The sequence below is a fragment of the Tiliqua scincoides genome, chromosome 1 (genome assembly GCF_035046505.1).
Source record: "Tiliqua scincoides isolate rTilSci1 chromosome 1, rTilSci1.hap2, whole genome shotgun sequence".
Taxonomy (NCBI): Eukaryota; Metazoa; Chordata; class Lepidosauria; order Squamata; family Scincidae; genus Tiliqua; species Tiliqua scincoides.
In genome coordinates this window covers 51,787,422-51,812,660 of record NC_089821.1, presented here as the reverse complement: position 1 = coordinate 51,812,660, position 25,239 = coordinate 51,787,422, and the positions used below count along the sequence as shown (strand labels likewise).

The 25,239-nt window shown below is 43.2% G+C and overlaps 1 protein-coding gene across 9 annotated transcripts in view; it reads left to right on the top strand.

Moving 5' to 3' along the window:
* The window catches only part of PLEKHA7 (pleckstrin homology domain containing A7), a 224,400-nt gene that overhangs the window by 176,144 nt on the left and 23,017 nt on the right, over window positions 1-25,239 (top strand). For 8 of the 9 annotated variants that reach the window (XM_066640650.1, XM_066640633.1, XM_066640668.1 and 5 more), the window contains 8 exons: window positions 6,636-6,704; window positions 6,817-6,897; window positions 9,181-9,330; window positions 11,699-11,800; window positions 21,488-21,596; window positions 22,598-22,833; window positions 23,461-23,649; window positions 23,816-23,933. In XM_066640650.1, the coding sequence (XP_066496747.1) occupies window positions 6,636-6,704; window positions 6,817-6,897; window positions 9,181-9,330; window positions 11,699-11,800; window positions 21,488-21,596; window positions 22,598-22,833; window positions 23,461-23,649; window positions 23,816-23,933 (1,054 nt within the window). The remainder of the gene's footprint in view (window positions 1-6,635; window positions 6,705-6,816; window positions 6,898-9,180; window positions 9,331-11,698; window positions 11,801-21,487; window positions 21,597-22,597; window positions 22,834-23,460; window positions 23,650-23,815; window positions 23,934-25,239) is intronic. The other variant, XM_066640642.1, reaches the window with a different exon arrangement.

The following is a 25,239-nucleotide window of genomic DNA, read 5'->3' as shown; positions in this document are numbered from 1 at the left end:
GTGCATCCCTCATCCATCTGAGCTATGATTAGTGGAGCTGTACAGGAGGGCCTTTTTGGTGGCAGCACCATCCTTATGGAATGCTCTCCCTCAGAAGATCTGCTGTACTTCATATTTTTTTTCATGTTGGCACTTATTAAAGCCCTTTTTGTTTTTCCAGGCTTTCTCTGGCTATGTTTAAATATTTCTTTTGGAGGGAGGATTTTTTGTTTGTTCATGTTTCATTGTGGTTTTAATTATTATGTATTTATATGTTGTATGTAAAATTGTGTCAGTCACCTTGAATGTTTTAATGAGATGGCATATGAATTTTTATAAAATTAAATTATTATAAACCAAACCTTAGTAACTTTAAAAAGAAATTAAATAATAATTCAAGATTCATCTTCTCTGAAAATGGTTGGATAAAATAACTACAACTTTGCACAGTGGTTCCCAACCTTCTTGTTGTTTTTGTACTTCTAAGGTGCTTGCAGTATTTTCAGATTATTTAGGTAACCTCTTCCTATATTCATTAAGTAATTGGTGTATCCTAAGATCAGTTCACTTGTTATTCCTCTGTTTGCTATTTACATGGAAGGGAAAGTGTAATCATGTTCATCCACACTCACTCTTGACATCAGTATCTCCAGCACTTATCTTACATATGGAGACATATGTGGCTTACAAACTTACATGTGGAGACTCCACATACAATCAGGCAGCAGTTTCCATGCCTAGTTGTGGTACCAGATTACATAGAGGACCTATATTCAAGCTGCTGTATGGGCATGAATATAGGTCCTCCATGTAATCTGGTACCCCCTTTCTGATATAACTTCCAGCACATGAACCTTAGAGGCTAAGCAGGGGTCACAGACATAGTATATTCAGCATGGAGAGGAAATGATAATTGGCTTTGGTCTGCCTTGCTTTAGTCTGCCTTCTTTTCAAAATAGAGATTGTTCTGCCATTGGCTGTGCGGGTCAAGAAAATGTTATGAGATCATGTATGATGAGAGGATTTTCAGTCTATTCTCTATTTCCTTAAGGTGATACCATATTCCTTTGTTATCTCTTCTATCCCCCTTCATTCTGATCCTGATCCACCCAACTCTGCATCAAAAATTCGCAACAGGGCTTCCACCTGTGATCTAGGGTGCAGCACTACCATGAAGTCTCCATGGATATGGAGGTGCCCAGTCAGTGTGCTCCCCATGCAGTATACATCCATAGCCATGAAGTCCTTTGTATCCAGTAGCAAACAGTGATTCTCAATATTACACGGGAGATCTTCACATTTCAGAAAATAGATTTTAGCTACAGTTAAAAACACCTTTGTCTTGCAAAGATAATTAGATACCTTGGAGGCATAGTGTGTTTTTATGTAATAAAGCTCAGGAAAATTCTCTAACATGACATATTTTCTCAGTTTGAATTATACTGTAAGCTACTTTTTCCCCTACTTTGATGGGAAATTATCACATTTATAGCCCTTTCTCTTTCAATGCAGAACTCATTCTGCATTGAAAGAGAATGCAGCATACAAGGCAGCATACACAGGATTCTGTTGCCAGGCACTGTGTCTGTTGTCAGACCTGTGTAACTTAAGCAAAGTTGAAGAAGTGTGTGTCTAGAAACTGTTCCCTGAGAAGGCAACCTTAATGATGGAAGTTTTACTGTTGGAGTGATATAGTTGTAGATATTTGTTTATGTAGAGGAGATGGGACAAAAAGAAGATCTGGTGTGTGTGCACATACTGAAATTGAGATAACTGACCAAAACATGCATAAATAATGGTATCAATAGTATGTGTCCATTATAAGGTGCAAATATCTGGGCATAGTGGTTTCAGTAACAGCCCACCTAATATCTACTTTGGATATCGGGTGATCCATTTGAAGGAAGATGGTTCACATCTGTGGCAAGGGTAGGGATATGACTGCTGCAGCATGACTCTTTTCCATCAGTTAGGATAGCTCTAGGATTTTAAACTTCAGTTTTAGTTGAGTATAGCTTTCAATTAAAATCTGTAAAACTAAAATACAATTCACCTGATGCAGTGATCAGTCTTACCACATGTCCATAAGCTGGTGGTCTTGTGCAGTGACAATAAACAACAACTTTTTGAATATTTAGTACAGAAATTTCAGTGGAATTTGGCCTAGAAAAATGTGCTACACTAGCTATGAAGAGAGGTCAAAATCACAGAAAGAGGGCATTGAAATGCCAAATGGCCAAATAATAAAGTCTAACCAGAAAGAAGTCTATAAATACTTGTATCTTGCCATTCTACAATTGGATAACATCAAGCATGAAGAAGTGAAAACCTTTGTCAAAAAGGAATATACCCAGAGGGTTAGAAACATTTTGAAATATAAGTTAAATGGTGGGAATACAGTTAAGGCCATTAACAACTGGGCCTTACCAGGTATAAGATATTCTGCTGGAATAATTAATTGGACTCAAGCCGATTTGGATACCTTGGATTGGAAAATATGAAAACTTATGACAATACACTATGCTTTACACCCGCTGAGTGATATGGACAGATTGTACAGGTGTGCACCACTCAATGACGGGTATACATTCCCCAATCCCCATTGTTATGCAGTTAGGTCATTAAGTGAACATTCAGTGCCATCAATTGCCTTTGTTGTGTAAACAGACATTCCCTGCCTGACACTAGCAGGCTGCATAGGCTACTGGAGATAGACTGCCTCTTAAGAGCCTCTCTGTTGTGTAAACAGTCACTCTGCTGCAGGCTATGGGAGACGTGATTGCCTCATTAAGTACATCTTTATTGTACTTTGATCACCATCATATATGGGGTTTGTCATTAAGTGAATGGTTGTTAAGTGGCGCACACCTGAACTTGCTTTGGAAACATGACAGCAGAGGGCTTTTGCAAGTACTGTAAAACAAACAGTGGAGGAAGAGAAACATGAACTGGCTGATTAGATAAAAGAGAGTAAGGAACAAGCACTTGTTGAAGTAAAGAATAGGAACTGACTAAAAGCTAAGCAAACAAAACAAGTGTTTAAGAAAAATGCTATAAAAATAAGAACTGAAAGTTGGCACAATAAGCCATTGCATGGCCAATATAAGGAAAGGTTCAAAGACAAAAATAGATAATGAAAAAATCTGGCTATGATTAATATCTGGAACTTTAAAGAAAGAAGCAGAATCATTAATATTAGCAGCTCAAGAGCAGGCTATTCAAACAAATGCAATAAAGGCCAGAACTGAAAAATCATCAAATGATGCAAAATGCAGATTGTGCAAAAAAGCCAAAGAAACAATTGATCATATACAGATCCAGTCTTGTTATACACTGATTTTTTATACACAGATTTGAGTCAACACGAATGGCCCCTGCAAATGAGAAGGAATGTGCTGATCCCTGGAGAAGGGGAAAAATGCATCCTTTTAAAATCAGTTTTAAAAAATGAAGAGTCCTTTAAAAATAGCCTTCTTAATGAGAGAGAGAGAGGGCAGCTGGCTGACAATCCATCAATCTCCAGGCGACCCTTCCTTTCCCCAGCACGTGAAAGAAAGGTGATCACTTTGCATTGGTGAAGGGAGGGACTGAGTGAAGCGACTAATTGTTGGATTGTTATGTTAATGACTCTTATCTTACATTACTAAGGTCAGCAAGGCTGTTTTTAAATCACCGGAGCAAAGAAACTTTGTTTTTTAAATTGATTTGCTATAGTGCATTTTTTGCCATCCATGTGAGTACTTGGAACCCACACGAATAATAAGGCTCAACCTGTACTTAGTTCCTGCAAGAAGATTGCACAGACAGATTATAAATTTAGATACGATACAGTGGCTCAAATGACCAATTGGAATTTATGTGGAAATTACAACATCGAAACAGTTAATAACTGGTGGGAGCATAAACCTGAAAAAATGACAGGAAATGATAAAGTCAAGATCTTATGGAATTTTTGAATACAAACTGATAAAGTTTTGGTGCATATTACACCAGATCAGTGGGGTAGCTAGGTCATTTGACACCTGCGGCCCATATATTTTTGTCACCCCATACTACATAATTAATTCACATTTTTATACCACCCTTCCTCTAAGGAGCTCAGGATAGTGTGTATGATTCCTCCCCTTATTTTGTCCTTACAACAACCCTGTGAGGTAGGTGAGACTGAGCGATACTAATAGTCTTGACATTAAATGAATAATAATAATGGCCAGAAAATTAAATAAGGGGAAGACAGCCCTGTTCCACCAAGTGAATTTTTACTGTAGCCTGCCTGCAATAACATCCCCTCCCCTCAAAATAACCAGTGAGATTTTCAGGCCTCCCCAGTGCCCAGTTCAATGGAAGTTCTTATATTTAAACCATATCACTGTCAGGATCCACCTGGCTTTACAAGAGAAAAAAATTGACCTTACCAGCTCAAGCCTCTGTTTTTTTATTTTCATGGGGGGGGAGGAGCTGGCTTTTAGAGCATTTGCTTAGCTCCACTTTCATCAGATTGGAACCATGTTGCTATCCCTGCATTCCCCTTTGCCTGACCTGACCATCAGCCAAGGCATGTTTGCTTACTCATGAGTAAACATGATCAAGTGGCTTAGTTTCACTTTCTATAGGGCTCAAAACATTCGCAGTTTGGAGGGGAGGGACCTCCTTCTCTGGTGTTTTTTTGGGGGGGCTGCGTTCATCAGATCAGGACCATTCTGGTGTCGTTAGATTCCTCTCAGCCTGCCCTTTCTGATGGACAAAGGCAAGCATCTACTCACAAGTAAATGCATGATATGGCCCAGTTTCACTTTCCATAGGGGTTCATGCATTTTTGTTTTCCTGTTTTTTGGGGCATAACTTTTGATAACAAGGAGATATTTTACTCCTGTTTTTTCATTGCATTCTGCTGTAAATTCTGCATCCAACGGTATATAGCATGATGGTATTATTCCTAAACACTGCAGTTGCGGTCATTTGTAATGTCACACCTTCTCTCCCAAGGCTGGTACTTAGGGCAGACCACCACCCCCTGTCCCTTGCTAGCTATGCCGCTGCACCAGATATTACAGTAACAGAAAAAAATTAAGTGACCATTATCAACATAACAGTACCCAGTGATAGTAGGACTAATGAAAAAGAACATGAAAAAATCAGTAAATGTCAGGATCTAAAAACTGAAATTCAAAGATTATGGTGCAAACCAGCATTAGTCATCCCAGTTGTGATTGGTACACTGGGTACAGTCCCAAAAATGCCTGAACTGCTTTTAAAACATCTGAACTTTGATAAAATCACTATCAGTCAAATTCAAAAAGCTACCCTGCTTGGTTCAGCACACATTATTTGTAATTACGCTGCAAAATCCTAGGCCCCTAGGTTCAACCCGACTAGTAATTAATGCCAAGTCCAGCTGAAGAATGGGCAGCTGTGATAGGCAGGATAATGATAATAATAACTGGTATTTATATACTACCCTTTTGGTCATTGGATTGCTCCTTTGACTTTATTCAAGGCAGTTCACACAGGCAAGCTTTGCTGCAAGACTTCTTACTTGTGCTAATGCAGCTTTCCCCATATTCTTTTCAAAATACTTAAAATTGAGGCAGCTAAATAACACCTGCTGATGCAACCTGCAGGATCAGTGCTGCAAACTAAAAGATTGGATCTGCATATGAAACAGGGCTTTCCTGTTTTCTCCCACCAGCTACACTTGCTTTTGCCTCCTGAGGAACCACTGCTGAGAATGGACCATCTGGAAAGTAGCACAGGGGGCTGTTGCGGGAAGGAGGAATTGTTAGAAAATGGCAAGCTCGGTGGTGGAGCTTGTGTGATTGGAGTGCTTTTGACTCACACAAGGGATCTTCTGGATCTTAGCCAAAATAGAAAGGGTGATTATGCATTTTAGACCATGATACTTTTAAAGATGAGGGTCAAATTATCTATTGTATAGCCACAGGTGGCCTTTGTGAATATGAACGCAGTTTTTAGAAATACATTTTTAATAAATCTCAAGGCACCTAACCACTTAGAATTTGGACCACTGATGCTTAATATTAGGGACAAATTTTCAAAAGTTTGAATAGGATTAGTGATTTATCATTTATCTGCAAGATGTCATACAGCATGTCCTGCTATATCCTGTAATCATACTAGAAGTGTTTGTTGAGGGCTCCTGTGGAAGATCTGTTGAATATATGGAGGTTGGGTGGTGGCAGCAGCATCTGCCAGATTTCACCATTAGTTTAGAGCAGTGGTTGCTTAAGACCTACTCAGACTTCGGGAATATTGTAAGTGTTGGCAGGGGTGGGGTGGAAGTGGGGGAAGGCCCAGTGATGCCACAATCACTGCGGTGCTGTTGGAGCACCTATTCTTGGGCCACTTCCCTTAAGGGGAATGACCCATTTCCAGTTCCCCTAGTGAGTTGCGACCTGCTAATTTGGGAGCCACTGGTTTAGAGTTTACACAGCTGAAATAAAACTCTATAAATAGTTTAAATCATTGTTCTAAAATATTTCAGTTTTTATGTAAATAGTTTGTTATAAATACAGTATTAAATCAGTCTTAAAATACAGAGGGAATTAAAGAGTTACCCAAACAAAATTGTGCTTTTTGTTGCTGTCCTCTTAAGATGTCTAAATATTGTCCTAAAATCTTCAATCGTTTACTTTTAGGTAACAGGGCGTGATACTATAAAAGAACGAAATACAAAGCCCATCAAGATTGCAGAAAGTGATATTGATGTAAGTATAATCTTACAAAGAATCAAAAATTTGCTTTACAGCTCTCCTTATTCAAGCAAAATTCAGTCCTGTGTGTTAACCTAACCATATGTATATTTTTTCTTATTTGTAGGTGAAACTAAGTGTCTTCTGTGAGCAGGATAGGATTCTACAAGACCTAGAAGACAAAATAAGAGCTCTGAAGGAAAATAAAGTAAATATGATGGCAGTATATACCCATCTTAATTTTGTATAGGCTTCACAATCAAAATATGAAAATCATTGCGTGGTATAACTATTCCAGTTGTTTGTTTTAGAATCTATGCTCAACTGTTGTGCTCATGGTGGGAACAGGAGAGGGAATGAAAATGAGCTGCCACTTGAATACTAAAATGGGCAAATGTAAGACAGGGACAAGTATGTGTTATTGCCCAGCTGTGCTGTTGGGAATGGAACTGGAATGAGAATGTTCAAAGCAGAAGTCAACATTGGATAACTATATAACCACCCTATAGAATTGGAACTCTCTTCTACATCTTCCTCAGTTATAGGACTGCACTGCCAAATTCTATTTATCAGTATCTAACTAAGGGCGCAATCCAAACCTGCGCTGGAGCAGAAAAGCCAGGAGGCTTGTGCTGCATCCAATGCAGGTTTGTTGGCAGTAGCCGCTCAGCCAGAGGCCAGGAGAAACTCTTCCCCTTACCCCTGGGTAAGGGCTGCTTGCGCCCATGGGTCTCCTCGGACCTGCGCCACTTCTAGAGGTAGTGCAAGTCCGAGGAGGTTCTCCCAGAGGAAGGGGGTTGGGATCTGGCATAACTGCCGGGTCCCAGCGCCGCCTCCGGCTCCCTGGGGCCACCCACCACCCACCCTCCCCCCACCCAGGAACGCCCCCACCTGCCTACCGTTGCCGCTTGTGTCAGTGCAGGTGCGCCGACACAAGCGGTTGCGGGGAAGCTGCCAAGGAGGCTTGTGTCAGCCTCTGTGTGTTGGCACATTTAGATGCACCAACACAGCTTCCTCCCTCGGAGGTGCAAATGTGCTTTACAGCACGTTTGCGACCCTCCTGGGCTCACCTAAGGGACTTGGGCCTGCCAAAGTCATTCTTTGGATTGCACCCTAAATTAGGGTTACTGGGGTAAATATATGTTTGGTATCATGATGTGGGGCCAGGTAAGGCACCCGCCACAGAACTCCTACCTTGACAAGGATCTACAGCTGCCCAGTGTAATGGAAGAGAGGAGGCATTACCACCTGAGAGTCACGCAGCATTTCTTTCTTCTTGCCACCACCATCACCCCCAGCTAATTAACTCAGCTATCCTCCCCAAATCCCTACAGTACCAATAGAGAGAGGGAGAGAGCTGAGCAAATTGGATGGTGGGGAGACACAGCTGTTGCTGCCTCCACCACCCCAATAAGCTGGGGGGAGGGGGAATATGCACTATGTGTGGGGGTCACATGTGGGAGAGTCAGGACCCAGCCTTAAACTGGCTGTAACCAGGAATAAAAAGATATTGAAATGATGGTAGCATTACCAGAACACAACTGATGATGAACACAGCTTGGCTATATTCCAAAACAGTGTGTTGTCTTTTGCAACAGCCATAAGGAACCTTACACTGCCAGAACACTAGTTCTGGCAGTGCAAGGGCCCCATAGGATCGACACCTTAGAATCCTTATCACTTTGAAATGAGTCAGATTTAAAGTTGTATTAATATTGAGCAGCCAGTTGACTTTTTCTAAATTATTCTGATTTAATCAAACCCATTTTAAACCATACTTTGGACATCTACTCATTCTGACTGAGATTTAAAGAGCAGTCTTAGGAGCACCCAAAGCCTTAAGTGTCTCAATACATTTGTTTACTTTTTCCTCCTTTAAAGCAGACTCTTATGCCCAGCCACAAGATGCATTTGAAACTCAATTTCAGAAGCAGTTTGACTGTTTTGCTGTTTGAGCTACTCAAGTCTCTTGGGAATGAAGAACTACCAGCAGTTATGCAGATTTTTAGGATCTTGTTTCATTGAACTCAGTGAACTTACTTCAGAGTAGACATGCATAATCTTACTTTGTGTAGGTAGCTAAAGTTATTCTTTTTCCTGTGCAAAATCTGTTCAAAATCATTGTCAGGGAAGCTCAGGCAAAACAGACACAACCCTTTCCCTCACAGCTTGTTTAAAAATCAAAGGGGCCAAAACCCCAGGGGAAAAAATTTGAAGGTTAGATAAGCTGTCCAAGAAAAAAACCAAACCTACTATGCAAGGTCAGTCTGGGGAGTTGAGGGAGCCTCTCCTGTCAGGAAGACTTTGTAACCTGACCTGCCTGCCTGAGAAGGAGGAGCTTCCCAGATGACAAGGACTGACCCTACCATGGCGATCCCACCAGACAAGGAATAAATATCAAAAATATTATTGTTTCTACAAGAAATTTTTTTAATTTAATAAAAACTGTTGTTCAGTTTCTTCTTTTAAAAAAAAAAATTCTCTTCCTTAGGATCAGTTAGAATCTGTCCTGGAAGTGTTACATAGGCAGATGGAACAGTACAAAGACCAGCCACAGCACACAGAAAAAATTTCATACCAGCAGAAACTTTTACAGGAGGATCTTATACATATTCGGGCTGAAATATCCAAAGTATCTACAGTAAGTAATTGATGTTACTAAAGATGCATCATTCAAGTGAATAAGCAGTTAGCTTCTAGAAAAATGAGGTTGCATACCCCAAGTAGTTCTTCCATTTGCAGGAGAAACTCTGCTGTGCAAGGGGAGGAGTGATGATTTTCATTGATCTTTTCCATTTGCACACACACACACCCCCCCCCCCCGCACCCCTTGAGGTTCCTGCCGGCCATGGAATCTTCAGATATTCAGAGCAGATATTCAGTTATTCTGGAAGAAGTAGTCAGGATTGTTTGTGGATTAAGCACTTCAGTGTAATACTCGTGTCGGGTCCGTTCAAATGGGTTAAGGCAGTGTTTCTCAAACTGGGGTGTTGTGATGCCCCAATCTGAGGGCCCTGGATCCAGGATCCTTCTTAAGGGCCAGGGGCAAGGGGAAGGCAGTGACATGAACCCCAGGATTACATTGCTAAGTGGGGCACAGGGACTGGCATGTATTTCCTAGTCCCTGCAAGGGTGCAGGGAGGCCTGCACAACCCTCCACAGTGCTCCCAGAGCTTTAGAAAGTGAAAGTAGAGCATTCATACTCCACTTCCAGTTTGTGATTGCAGACTAGACGTGGGGCGCGATTGCTCTGCTTTCACTTTCTAAAGCTCAGGATGCTCTTCCCTGCACGCCCAGGAGGCTGCTGCAGGAACTGGTAAGTTCATGACAGTCCTTGAGCCCCCTTAGCAATGCGATCCTGGAGATCATGTCGCTGCCTTCCCCCTGCCCCCGCTGCCTTCCCTGCTCCCCAGCAAGGACTTACAGCAGTTCTCGAACTCCCTGGTAGTTTGAGAACCGCTGGATTAATGCTGTATCGAAACAGTATTTAGTTAGATTGCATCTATATTTTTACTTGCTTTAAATATATAGGCCATGTACGATAGAAGAATAAAGTCAAGAGAGTGCTAAAATATTTTTTCTAAAAATAAGATAAACTTATCCTGCTAAATATTGCACTATAATATTTCTAGCAGCTTGTTAGCTGTTCCAAGTCAGTAATAAATGCCATCCTTTAAAATAATATATTTTAATTTATTTTAAAATATTTATAGACCACCTTTCTTTTGGTAAAGATGAGATGCCCGAGGCAGCTAAGAAAAAAAAATCAAAATATAAGAATGTAAGAATAGATTAATTAGGAACCAGGTTCAGGGAGGGAACAATTTGGTGTTGTTTGGTCAGACTTTTTATAAGGCTTTTACCCAGTGGGGGTGGGGGGGAGTGAACAAGTATCTAAGAAGTGCCCTGTTAGATCAGGCCAAAGGCCCATCTAGACCTGTATCTCACAATGGCCCACCAGATGCTTCAAGGAGCACACAGCAACATATCTGTATCCTGTTGCCACTTCCTTGCATCTGGTATTCTGAGGTAGCCTACTTCTAAAACCAGGAGGTATATCCATCATGGTTTGTAACCTGTGATGGACTTTTCCTCCATAAATTTGTCCAATCCCCTTTTAAAGGCATCTAGGCCAAGTGCCATCACCACATCCTGGGACAAGAAATTTCACAGATTAATTACATGCTAGGTAAAGAAATATTTTCTTTTGTCTGTTCTAATTCTCCGGACACTCAATTTTAGTGGATGTTCCCTAGTAGGGGCACTTCCTGACTTCCTTTTGTTCCCACAGATTTAATTATCTTAGACATGTTGCCTAGTTCAGTGGTTCCCAAACTGTGAACCATGACTCCTAGGGGAGCTGCGGAATCTTCGCAAAAAATGCACTGCCCTATACATAGGATTGAAGCTCTAATGGGGAACCATGGCCAAAGGCCCAGTAGGTTGGGAGCTGCCAGTCAAAAAATTTTGGAACCACTGACCTAGTGTTTTTAAACCAGAATCAGATAATTGAATTAAAGTTGGGGAGTAACAATTGTCACCAACCTGTTGAAAGAATTGCTGCACCCTTCCCCAAACATAAGATATGGAGGGGATGTCATTAGCATAAAGTTGATGGAGGACTTCTGAGGTTTAAGTCAATTAACTCTTTTTCGCCTAAATGGCCTTTTCACCTCTAGTAGAAGATGCTTGAATGTTTGTGTTCTGCCTTGCAGGTCAGATTCGATCACTAGGCAGTTGTAGTCAATTTGGGATAGAGGGATAAGATTTGCCCCCACAGAAGGGGGCTTAGGGGAAAAAAGATGACTTTTTAAATCTGGCTTGGGCTTCATGTGTTCCTAGCATTAACCTTGAAAAAAGACATGTGACTGAGATACCCCAGTGCATTTAGGAGTACTAAGTAACAACCTGCATAAAGTGCACACCTAAATTCTTAGTCTACCCTACAGTATTTCATACCTTGTATTTGCTTTCAAAAGCAAAGCTGATTATCTTTTCTTTGCCAACAGGAGATGGAAAATGCTTGGAATGAATACCTGAAGTTGGAAAAAGATGTAAACCTACTGAAGCAAGCCCTACAAGAACAGATGAACAGATCATTTTTTTCTCAGGTGAGACAACATTTTCAGTCTCATCATTCAACTAATTCTTGCCCAAACCCTTGGGCTTATCTTCCAAATGTGAGACAACAATCTAATTAGGAGAATGCAGCTGTCCTACACACAACTTTCAATCTTTTTTCCTTTCCACAGCAGCCCCCTTCTGCCACATTCTGTACCATTCCCAAGGATCACTTGGATTTTCAAGGGGCTCAGGCACCTACTGTAGAGGAGATAGCTTGCATGAATGTTTCTTTGGGATTCAATTCAATATTTCTCAGATTGCATATCACAATGTATTTCCATTTTTTAAAGATACAGTACTAAAATTTCTCCCTTTGCTAATATGAATTAATACATTCTGACCATATAATAAAAATTTATATTGATGTTTATAAAGAGGTATTGCTTGTAAACACTTAAAGTATATTACAGACCTAATACAGAAACTGTATTAGTTATTAGGAAATTACAATTAATTATAACTTTATAAACAGCTGATTACAAAATTGAGGGTCAGAAAAGTTTTTCCCAAACTTTATGGTGGTTTGATATGAATTTGGGGTGCCGATTCAAAAAATGCCCTATCACGGCTAGATATAGTATAGCCTCATTAGTGAATGGTTCAGACATAAGAATATAAGAACAGCCCCACTGGATCAGGCCATAGGCCCATCTAGTCCAGCTTCCTGTATCTCACAGTGGCCCACCAAATGCCCCAGGGAGCACACCAGATAACAAGAGACCTCATCCTGGTGCCCTCCCCTACATCTGGCATTCTGACTTAACCCATTTCTAAAATCAGGAGGTTGCGCATACACATCATGGCTTGTACCCCATAATGGATTTTTCCTCCAGAAACTTGTCCAATTCCCTTTTAAAGGCGTCTAGGCTAGACGCCAGCACCACATCCTGTGGCAAGGAGTTCCACAGACCGACCACACGCTGAGTAAAGAAATATTTTCTTTTGTCTGTCCTAACCCGCCCAACACTCAATTTTAGTGGATGTCCCCTGGTTCTGGTATTATGTGAGAGTGTAAAGAGCATCTCCCTATCCATTCTGTCCATTCCCTGCATAATTTTGTATGTCTCAATCATGTCCCCCCTCAAGCGTCTCTTTTCTAGGCTGAAGAGGCCCAAACGCCGTAGCCTTTCCTCATAAGGAAGGTGCCCCAGCCCCGTAATCATCTTAGTCGCTCTCTTTTGCACCTTTTCCATTTCCACTATGTCTTTTTTGAGATGCAGCGACCAGAACTGGACACAATACTCCAGGTGTGGCCTTACCATAGATTTGTACAACGGCATTATAATACTAGCCGTTTTGTTCTCAATACCCTTCCTAATGATCCCAAGCATAGAATTGGCCTTCTTCACTGCCGCCGCACATTGGGTCGACACTTTCATCGACCTGTCCACCACCACCCCAAGATCTCTCTCCTGATCTGTCACAGACAGCTCAGAACCCATCAGCCTATATCTAAAGTTTTGATTTTTTGCCCCAATGTGCATGACTTTACACTTACTGACATTGAAGCGCATCTGCCATTTTACTGCCCATTCTGCCAGTCTGGAGAGATCCTTCTGGAGCTCCTCACAATCACTTCTGGTCTTTACCACTCGGAAAAGTTTGGTGTCGTCTGCAAACTTAGCCACTTCACTGCTCAACCCTGTCTCCAGGTCATTTATGTAGAGGTTGAAAAGCACCGGTCCCAGGACAGATCCTTGGGGCACACTGCTTTTCACCTCTCTCCATTGTGAAAATTGCCCATTGACACCCACTCTCTGCTTCCTGGCCTCCAATCAGTTCTCAATCCACGAGAGGACCTGTCCTCTAATTCCCTGACTGTGGAGTTTTTTCATTAGCCTTTGGTGAGGGACCGTGTCAAACGCCTTCTGAAAGTCCAGATATATAAAGGCCATGGTGTAGGCTTCCTCATGAGGAAGCTGCTTGAACCATTCACTAAAGAGGCTATGCCGTGTCTCCAAAACTAGACATGATAGGGCAAAATGGATGCCATTTTTTGAATCAGCACCCCAAATATACCCAGGAATTGATGTAATGTTTAAGGAAGCAAAATGTATTTTTGGCCTGTGTAATAAGGAGTTGAATCCTATGTTTGGATGTAGTGCTCCTCCATCATCAGCAGGTCTTTCAAGGAATGGAGAGTTGCACTTCCAGAAAGATCTCTTGAATGAGCACTGCTCTTCATCCATTCTCAGAAGGAGCTTTCATCTATTGAATAAATGGTTGGCAACCTTCAGTCTCGAAAGACTATGGTATAAGCCTACAGCACCTGGTATTCCCAGGTGGTCTCCCATCCAAGTACTAACCAGGCCTGACCCTGCTTAGCTTCTGTTGTCAGGCATCCTGATCATCACCCAGCACTTCAGATTGCCCCACTGAAACCTAGGATCCAGCCCAACACTTAGTTGGGAACTAATTACGCAAGCATTATTTTTCTTTGTTACAATTCTTGACATTTGCTTGATTTTTTTTTTTTTTTAAAGCAACAGAAACTTGTGACTGATATCTGAATGGATAACTATACATTAGAATGTCATGTGTTATACACAGTTTGGCTACAATCCTATATATACTTTTCTAGAATGAGTCCTATTGAATTCAGTGAAACTTACTTCTGACTAGATATGCCTAGAACTGTGCTATATCAGGGGTGTCCAAACATTTTGGCACGAGCACCACGTCATCTCTCTGACACTGTGTTGGGGACAGGGAAAAAAATAATTAATTTACATTTACAATGTGAATATATTAGAGATGGACCTTATATGAATGAATGATGATGGTCTCACGATAACTTGATAAAAGACCTTGTGCAAAACAAGGCCAGCCTATCTTTTGCTGCAGCTTAACAGATGTGAAACAGCAAGCAGTGGAGGGAGCCCTCAGCTTGTACGAGAAGTCAAACAGTTGGTCCTTGTGCTGAGAGTAGTCGCATCAGGCCAGCGTGGGCTCCAGCAACTCTCCAAAGGGCCAGAGGCTCTTTGGAGACTGAGGGCTCCCCACAGGCCAGATTGGGGCTATATGCCTGTGCTATATGATTCAAAAGCAGCTTGCAGATAATTTAAACTGTGGACCAATGAAGCATTCCATAAAGTCATACTTAAACAGGCGTTTAAATAATGAAAACCCAACGTATCAGAACATTTTCATTGCCCTTCTAAAACTCTTCTAAAATTAAATTTTATTGGGATCTCTTTACTCACTATCAAAAGACACTTAATATAGTGAAATTTCTTTTACCTTAGCTTCTCTGTGTCATTCATTTCAGTGACTTTGATCCAAAGAACATGGCATGTTAACAGGGGCTTTCCTGCTTTCCTCCTACTGTTGTGCCATGGACCTTCCCAAAAGCTGCTGTTGTAGGTCATCAGACCCTCTGGAATGGTGCACATCTGTTACTGCAGGGGATGGGGAACTCAACAGAAATTGTTTTGCCTGTTCACGCCTGATTATGTGCCTTCTGATAACACATGGGAGCTTTTGAATCCAAGCCACTGTACAGGTGTACACTCTCCAGACGCGTGTGGCCCTCCAGACGCATGTGGCCTCTGGGAACCCTAAGTGCCTCTGGGACCCCAAGTGTCAGGTAAACTAAGAGTTTAGCATCTGGGCGAGTTCAACAGCAGGGCGAGGAGGCCAGGGCCCCATACACTGCCCTTCCTCTTCCCTTGAGAAGAGGGCTGCTATCCAGTGTAGGGTTTTTAAAAGGACACCTAAATAAAACAACAACAACAACAAAAAAGCTATGCAGTCAGACAGCCAGCATCAGGGTGGGGGCTATCCAGTGTTCTGCATTGAGCGCCACATGTATGATTATATGCCTCTGGGGCATAAATCATGGGTGTGTCCTCGGTGCAAGGAGCTCCAGGGTCTCAGGGAACGCGTCCACTCCCTTGAAGCCTTGGTGGCCGACCTGGAGAAGCGCAGGCAGGCAGAGGAGGACCGTGGGGAGACTTCCGGGGACGATCAGGCTTCGTCCCAACCTCAGGTGTGCAGCTCCTCAGCTGCCCGGGTGGGAAGTCTCAGAGCTGGAGAACGTCATCCTGGAGAGGAGGGAAACAATCCCCTAGGGGGGACCCCTTCTCCAGGGGATGGGCCCGTATCCAAACGCACTCAGGATACTCCTTGGCGGGAGGGGGGTCGGGGGCTTCTTGTAGTGGGGGATTCGATTATTAGAAACATAGAGGGGGGGTTTGCGATGGATGTGAGGACCGCATGGTGACTTGCCTGCCTGGTGCAAAGGTTGCAGACATCACTTCTTGTCTAGACAGGCTAGTAGACAGTGTTGGGGGAGAGGTAGCGGCTGTGGTGCATGTCGGCACCAACGATGTGGGCAAGTGTAGCTGGGAGGTCCTGGAGGCCAAATTTAGGCTTTTAGACAGGAAGCTGAAAGCCAGGACCTCAAAGGTAGCGTTCTCTGAAGTGCTACCTGTTCCACGCGCAGGGCCAGCTAGGCAGGCGGAGATCAGGGATCTCAATGCGTGGATGAGACAGTGGTGTAGGGAGGAGGGGTTTAGATTCGTTAGGCACTGGGGAACGTTTTGGGGCAAGCGGGGCCTGTACAAGAGGGACGGGCTCCACTTGAAGCAGAATGGAACCAGACTGCTGGCGCATAACATTAAAAAGGTGGCAGAGCAGCTTTTAAACAGAGCAGCTTTTAAACTGGGGGAAGGCTGACAGGAGCCGAGGGGCATCCAGTTCGGGACTCCTCATCCCTATGGGATGAGGATGGGGAGGTTAGAGAACAACAATACAAAGGCAGAGTAGGAGAAGAAATTGAGAAAGGTAGCGTGATGGGATGTGATAGACGGTTTGGCACAATGAGAGGATGTGGGGACAAAGGAGCGAATAAGCAGCCCATCCTAGGGCATTCTGTGTACAAATGCTTTTATGCGAATGCCCGAAGTCTACGAGCAAAGGTGGGAGAACTGGAATGTCTGGTGACAAGGGAAAACATTGACATAGTGGGCATAACGGAAACCTGGTGGAATGCGGAGAATCAGTGGGATACCGCAATCCCGGGCTATAAACTCTACAGAAGGGACAGGCAAGGGCGTGTTGGAGGTGGGGTGGCCCTTTATGTTAAGGAAGGGATAGAATCCAGCAACGTAGAGATTGAAGGTGGGTCCGACTCCACCGTAGAATCTCTGTGGGTTAAATTACCAGGCTTGTGTAGCGATGTAATACTGGGGGCGTGCTATCGTCCTCCAGACCAGAAATCGGATGGGGACCTTGAAATGAGGAAACAGATCAGGGAGGTGACAAGGAGGGACAGGGTTGTAATCATGGGGGACTTCAATTATCCTCATATTGACTGGGTCAATTTGTGTTCTGGTCACGATAAGGAAACCGGATTTCTTGACGTGCTAAATGACTGTGGCTTAGAGCAGCTAGTCACGGAGCCCACCAGAGGACAGGTGACTCTGGATTTAATATTGTGCGGTATGCAGGACCTGGTTAGAGATGTAAACATTACTGAGCCATTGGGGAACAGTGATCGTGCTGCGATTCGTTTTGACATGCACGTTGGGGGAAGAATGCCAGGCAAATCTCTAACAAAAACCCTTGACTTCCAACGGGCAGACTTCCCCCAAATGAGGAGGCTGGTTAGAAGGAGGTTGAAAGGGAGGGTAAAAAGAGTCCAATCTCTCCAGAGTGCATGGAGGCTGCTTAAAACAACAGTAATAGAGGCCCAGAGGTGTATACCACAAAGAAAGAAGGGTTCCACTAAATCCAGGAGGGTGCCCGCATGGCTAACCAGCCAAGTTAGAGAGGCTGTGAAGGGCAACGAAGCTTTCTTCCATAAATGGAAGTCTTGCCCTAATGAGGAGAGTAAAAAGGAACATAAACTGTGGCAAAAGAAATGTAAGAAGGTGATACGGGAGGCCAAGCGAGACTATGAGGAATGCATGGCCAGCAACATTAAGGGGAATAATAAAAGCTTCTTCAAATATGTTAGAAGCAGGAACCCCGCCAGAGAAGCGGTTGGCCCTCTGGATGGTGAGGGAGGGAAAGGGGAGATAAAAGGAGACTTAGAGATGGCAGAGAAATTAAATGAGTTCTTTGCATCTGTCTTCACGGCAGAAGACCTCGGGCAGATACCGCTGCCCGAACGGCCCCTCCTGACCGAGGAGTTAAGTCAGATAGAGGTTAAAAGAGAAGATGTTTCAGACCTCATAAGTCACCGGGCCCTGATGGCATCCACCCAAGAGTTATTAAGGAATTGAAGAATGAAGTTGCAGACCTCTTGACTAAGGTATGCAACTTGTCCCTCAAAACGGCCACTGTGCCAGAAGATTGGAGGATAGCAAATGTCATGCCTATTTTTAAAAAGGGAAAGAGGGGGGACCCGGGAAACTATAGGCCGGTCAGCCTAACATCCATACCAGGTAAGATGGTGGAATGCCTCATCAAAGATAGGATCTCAAAACACATAGACAAACAGGCCTTGCTGAGGGAGAGTCAGCATGGCTTCTGTAAGGGTAAGTCTTGCCTCACGAACCTTATAGAATTCTTTGAAAAGGTCAACAGGCATGTGGATGTGGGAGAACCCGTGGACATTATATATCTGGACTTTCAGAAGGCGTTTGGCACGGTCCCTCACCAAAGGCTACTGAAAAAACTCCACAGTCAGGGAATTAGAGGACAGGTCCTCTCGTGGATTGAGAACTGATTGGAGGCCAGGAAGCAGAGAGTGGATGTCAATGGGCAATTTTCACAATGGAGAGAGGTGAAAAGCAGTGTGCCCCAAGGATCTGTCCTGGAACCGGTGCTTTTCAACCTCTTCATAAATGACCTGGAGACAGGGTTGAGCAGTGAAGTGGCTAAGTTTGCAGATGACACCAAACTTTTCCGAGTGGTGAAGACCAGAAGTGATTGTGAGGAGATCCAGAAGGATCTCTCCAGACTGGCAGAATGGGCAGCAAAATGGCAGATGCGCTTCAATGTCAGTAAGTGTAAAGTCATGCACATTGGGGCAAAAAATCAAAACTTTAGATATAGGCTGATGGGTTCTGAGCTGTCTGTGACAGATCAGGAGAGAGATCTTGGGGTGGTGGTGGACAGGTCGATGAAAGTATCGACCCAATGTGCGGCAGCAGTGAAGAAGGCCAATTCTATGCTTGGGATCATTAGGAAGGGTATTGAGAACAAAACGGCTAGTATTATAATGCCGTTGTACAAATCAATGGTAAGGCCACACCTAGAGTATTGTGTCCAGTTCTGGTCGCTGCATCTCAAAAAAGACATAGTGGAAATGGAAAAGGTGCGAAAGAGAGCGACTAAGATGATTACGGGGCTGGGGCACCTTCCTTATGAGGAAAGGCTACGGCGTTTGGGCCTCTTCAGCCTAGAAAAGAGACGCCTGAGGGGGAACATGATTGAGACATACAAAATTATGCAGGGGATGGACAGAGTGGATAGGGAGATGCTCTTTACACTCTCACATAATACCAGAACCAGGGGGCATCCACTAAAATTGAGTGTTGGGCGGGTTAGGACAGACAAAAGAAAATATTTCTTTACTCAGCATGTGGTGGGTCTGTGGAACTCCTTGCCGCAGGATGTGGTGATGGCGTCTAGCCTAGATGCCTTTAAAAGGGGATAGGACAAGTTTCTGGAGGAAAAATCCATTATGGGGTACAAGCCATGATGTGTATGCGCAACCTCCTGATTTTAGAGATGGGTTATGTCAGAATGCCAGATGCAAGGGAGGGCACCAGGATGAGGTCTCTTGTTATCTGGTGTGCTCCCTGGGCATTTGGTGGGCCGCTGTGAGATACAGGAAGCTGGACTAGATGGGCCTATGGCCTGATCCAGTGGGGCTGTTCTTATGTGTGCGCCCCTTAGCATTGTTCCAGCTAACACCGGGATCACATATCCGACAACCACGTGTAGTCATGTGTTTGTCTGGGGGTGCACACCCCCACCCTCTGAATGCGAGGGGAGGGACCTCTGCTTCCCTTGCCTCTGGAGGGTTGCCTGAGCCTTGCAGAGGCAGTGCTCGGACATGCGCTGCCTCTGGGAGGCTCAGATGACCCTCTGGAAGGATGGGAAGCAGAGCATCCCCTTCCCTGTGAAGGGTCCGCATTGTGTCAAGTGCTGCTTGACAACGGGGATTGTGGTCCCCATCATTAAATGGTGCACAACTGTATTTGACATACTGTATTGTATCTAAAAGTACCCTATGTATGTGAATGCTGCCTTCTGTTCATGGAAGAGCTGTAATGTTGCAGGGGAAATAAGTGACAGTAATCGAAAGAAGTTATGCTTGTGCAAGAACTTATGAAAACTTTTACACAGGCAGAATAATGAAAAATGCTATGTTGTTGTTGTTGTTGTTGTTGTTGTTGTAATCCTTATTGGCATGTACATCATAGCAATATATAGATAAAATTCAGTATTTATATAAAATCACAAGATGGCTCCATGATCCATAATTACATGGCGCACACACAGAGAAGATCCAGTAGTCGATAATGCCCCCATAAACTAATCTCGTACAGGGCTAAGCTTTTGGTCTCATTTCCTGGGTACTTATGACTGCAGCGGCAAAGCAAGAGATGTTAAGAAGAGTTTCTCCCTCCTCTACTGACAAAAGTGCTTGCTTAGCTGCTCTCTATCTACTTTGGACCTATCTAGCTGCTCCACAGCCTTGAGCTTTAACTGGATTCTAGTTCTTATCCACTGGGGGCTGGGGATAAGAATAGGCCCTCAGTTTGGCTGTACTTGTCGTAAGAGGCGACTAAACAGCCACCGGGTAGATGGGGCTCGTCAGCCTGGGAAGGCAGCTCATCTGAGAGAAGGAAAACTCTGATCCCAAACCTCCACTGCCTTGTGGCTACATCCAGTTAAGGAAAAGGCTTCAGGAGTCAACCTCGAGGCAAAATCCGGAGCCGGAGTCCCTGAGGCAGTTCATGGCTGAACACAGTCACGTTCTGGCAACTCCTGTGAGGCCGCTGGAACCAACCGTATTGGCCTCTGCCTTTCCATTGGACCATTTCAGCGACGTGGAGAGGGGGGATTTGCTGCATGGGAAACAGTCTATCCTCCATATCTACATTACCCAGGCTTTGCGCACTGGAGAGGACACTTTGTTCCAGAACCACCATTCAGAGCGTGATACCATAGTCTTCCAAGACTGAAGGATGCCAACTACCCAGACATTCAATATCGAGACCAATTGATTATACCTTGGTGTACAAAGTAATGATCCCACATGGTAGGACCATGTCTGATACCAGTGTGAACTCTTGCCTAGCTTTTGCACAGCAGCACTAGCCCCTATTTTCCTTTTCTTCATGTTTCTTTGGATCCAAACCACTATATTTCCCTCTTGGTGTCTATTTTATAGAGCTTCACACTTTGTGGGTCTTTTTTAACCATATATTTTAAGTTGCAGGGTTATAAAAGGCAGGATGTTTTAGTTACCATCTGTGTTCAATATTAACACCCTACAGTTTAACCCCTTTATGAATAGTATGTCACAAGCACAGGAATTAGTAAAGTTATATTATGACAGAGTTTCCTGTGCTCTTTTATGGCTTGTTTAGTTATAATGGATACATTTTGACAATGAGCAATCAAACTATGATTTAAAACAAAATAAATTGAGAATATATAGTGAAATAACCAATATCAATTCCTCTCCTACCCCACCTTTTACTGCTTATTAGGAGAAAGCTCAAATGCAAAAAGATTTATGGAGAATTGAAGACGTTACAGCTGGTTTAAGTGCAAATAAATCCAACTATAAAGTAATCATAGAATCAATAAAGAATCCAGGTAAGGAAAACGGGGCACTGATACTGTATTCACTTGTTATAATTGTGTCTCCTGGTGAAGATCTCACTTGAATGGCACTTGGGGCCCAATCCTATCCAGTTTTTCAGTGCTGATGTAGCCATGCCAATGGAATGTGCACTGTATCCTGCAAAGGGGGGGGAGGCAGTCACGGAGGCCTCCTTAAGGTAAGGAAATGTTTTTCTTGCAAAGTTTAATTGTGCCTTTCACTATTAGCAACTTTTCATTAGCTTACCCAGAGTCGGCTATCCTTTTAGGCAGGTGAAGCAGCTACTTCAAATAGTGAACTTGGCAAACTGATGAGAGGGTAGATCCCCATTGCCCACCTGCCCTCTTCCTTGGACCACCACCTGCCCAGTCATTCAGAACAGCCCTCTTCTTGTGTACCCATCTTCTTCTTGCGTGGTCTCTTTGGAAAGTGAGTGAGAGGAGGATTGGGGGCTCAGGTGATCTCCTCCTCCAGTTGAATTTCCAAAGATTACGGCAGTGGAGCTAGAGGACGATGTAGCCACTGCTGCCATCTTGTTCTTGATCACTCCTGCAGTCAGGAAAACAGCTGCTACTGCTGCTTTTTTTCCTCCCCTGTCACTTTTTCTAAACTGGGTGGGTGGGGAGGATGTTGGGAGCAGACAGCTTCTGCTCCCAGGACCCTCCACACCCATCTAATTTAGAAAAAGCAGAGGAGGTGGTGGATGTGGCAGCAATGGTGATGGGAGGTACACTCTGGCATGAGCAAAACAGGGTGGGTGGAGGAATTTGACACTGTTTCAGGCATCAGCTCTGTTTGCACCAGATTTGGCTGTTGGTTAATATCAGTTATCTTAGAGGAGGAATAAAATTATATGTATCATTTTATATCTTCAGAAACTGTTCAGTAAATATTAAGGTGGTATATCTGAATCTTATGCTCAGTTCCATTATGCAGGAGGATTCCTCAGTATATCTGATCTACATATGAGTGTAACATGTGTTTCCCTTTGCAGATAGAAAAACAGTGCCTTCATTTTCAAAGCCTCCAGTGCCTTCATTGTCATCTACTCTCAGATCAGCAGACAACAAACTTTCTACTCAGCAAAATTCATCATCTAGTCCAGTCAAGCCCTCTCTGGAAGTCAGACTTTTTCCTCAGCCTTATATGCAGCCTAGAATGTTCTCTCCTTCTGAACAACTGAAGAAGGTTGAACCTCCAATTCAGTCACCAGTTAAATTGAATCCAAAGGTTGTGTCAGTGACTACTGTATCTTATAATTATTGATGGTCATGTAGCCGGGACTGAGTTTGTTGTGTTTATACAACTTCCAGTAATGATGCCTGATACCAAACAATGTCTCCTTCTGGCTCTCTTTATGTCAGATTAAGAGTGCTCTTGATTGTAATAATGCAATGTCTTATACTCAGTTACTACTGCTTTAAAAAGACAGGGGGGGAAATAAGGGCTGGTGTAGCATACTGGCTAAAAAACTAAGCTATGAACCAGTACTTACCCATGCAAATCTTACCTCTGCCATGATTCCCTAGGTAGCCATAGGAAAGCCACTCCCTCTTGACCTCAGCTTCCCCAGCTGCAATATGGGGATAATAATTATTATTCTACAAGGCTGCTGTAAGAACTACATAAAGGTAATACACTTAGAAAATGCTATACAAATGTTAAGCACAAGAAACCAAGAAATCCCAAGGAAACCATTTCTGAAGAAATGTTCAGGCTAAGAAGTTCAGCTACACACACATTATTGCAATTTATTGTTTTACCATTTAGCATATATTTAAACTGCACTTCTTTTCAGCAATAACCATAACACTCTGGCGCATACTTAAGCAAGTTTGATTCTTGACCTTTTATTAGGAAGATGAAGCACCACCAAGACCTCCTCTCCCACAGTTGTACAGTCCTGATGACCATCCACCAGCCATCCCACCTCTTCCCAAGGAGGCCACTGTTATCAGGCACACATCCGTGCGGGGCCTGAAACGTCAGTCAGATGAAAGAAAAAGAGACCGAGAACTAGGGCAGTATGTGAATGGAGATTATAGAGTAAGCATTCAACCACAGGTTTTGAAATGTATTTGAGTTGTTTAAAATTTTAAATAAAGTATGTCTAGTATGGTGATTCTGATATGTAGGGTTTGCAGGGAAATACTATAAATCTCTAACAATACTATAAAACTGTCCTCGTTTAATCATGTATTCTTCTGTATAGGTAGAACTCCGCTCATATGTGAGTGAACCCGAACTGGCAACAATAGGCAGTGATCTGAGCCAACCTTCCATTGGTTTTCTAGGTACTGACAGTAGATACCAGACTTTACCCAGCAGAGGTAAGTCGAGAAATTGATTTTCTGTATAGCTATCTCATAAGAGTATTCTGTTATAGTTCTGATGTGCTGTTTCAGGATAACAGTTCATATTTAGTCTCATTTGGTCATGAAGCAAAAGGCTAAAAGAGACCAGACTGAGTCCCATTCTTAATCCTGTCTCATTACATCTGTCCCTTCAGCAGACAGATAGCCCAATCCTATCCAGTATTGGGCTGGCATGCAGTATAGTTCTGGTAATGGTATTTCTTTTCTTGTGCTCACTAGTTGAGCCTCTTCCCTTGCAGGAATCTTCCTCACTTCCCTTCCCATTGGTGTGAACTCTCTCCAGCTGGTGTCACTACAGAAGAACTGCCCTCCTTTCTGTTTCCCTTCTCTTGCCCAGGTCAGGGCTGCCCAGTATTCTTCTGTCTTGCTCGTCTTTTCCGGGAGACAGCCTTTCCCTCTGTCTCCTATATATGCTTGTTCTCTCTTGTCCATCTGCTCCCTTCTTCCCTCTATTTTTTTCTCCTTTTTCTTGCTATAGCTTTCCTTCTCTCCTCTACCCTTCTCCTCTGAGGGACTCTCTTTGCCCCCCATCTCCTTCCCCCTCTCTCGTGTTCTCCCCTACTTCTTTTCCTTCTCTGTCCCTCTAACCTTCTCCTTTCTTCTGCCGCCTCCTTACTGCTTTTACCTTTCTCTTAAACCCCCAAGAGCTTCTCTCACTGCCACTTCCTGGTGGCCCACAATCTTGGATCTCACCGATTTTCATGAGATCCTGTGTTTTTGGCTCTCATGAGATCTTGGAGCTTTGCTGGTTGTTTATGCTCCAGCACTGAGCGAAGCACCACAACTATACCACTACACCACATTGTCTCTTAATTTTTTTTCTGCAGCTCTCACATAAGATGTGTTCTCCATTCCTGTGGTTATTCAAGTTGTTCTTTGCTGTTATTCCACTTTAAATTCCTACTTGAGTTCTGTTATTAGCTTTGGTTATGCCCTAGTTGCACATCAAAACTGAGCCAAATTGTTCAGATACTGAGTCTGAATGGACATTGGACATTTATAAAGCTAATATCAAAACTCACATTGGAATTCAACATATAAGGAGAGCAAGCTGACTTACTACAATATCATTCAGATAGTCCTTCAGACTGTTCAGATCATGATGAGTTTTTAATAGCCTTGGCAAATGGGTAGTGGTCTTTTGATACAAGGTCTTGTAGTCCTGTTGCTGTGCTGTGTAGATGACAGTAATCATATAACCAAAACCTAGAAAGCACCTGCAGCATTTGTACAGTACAGTAGTACTTTAAAACTTTTTCCC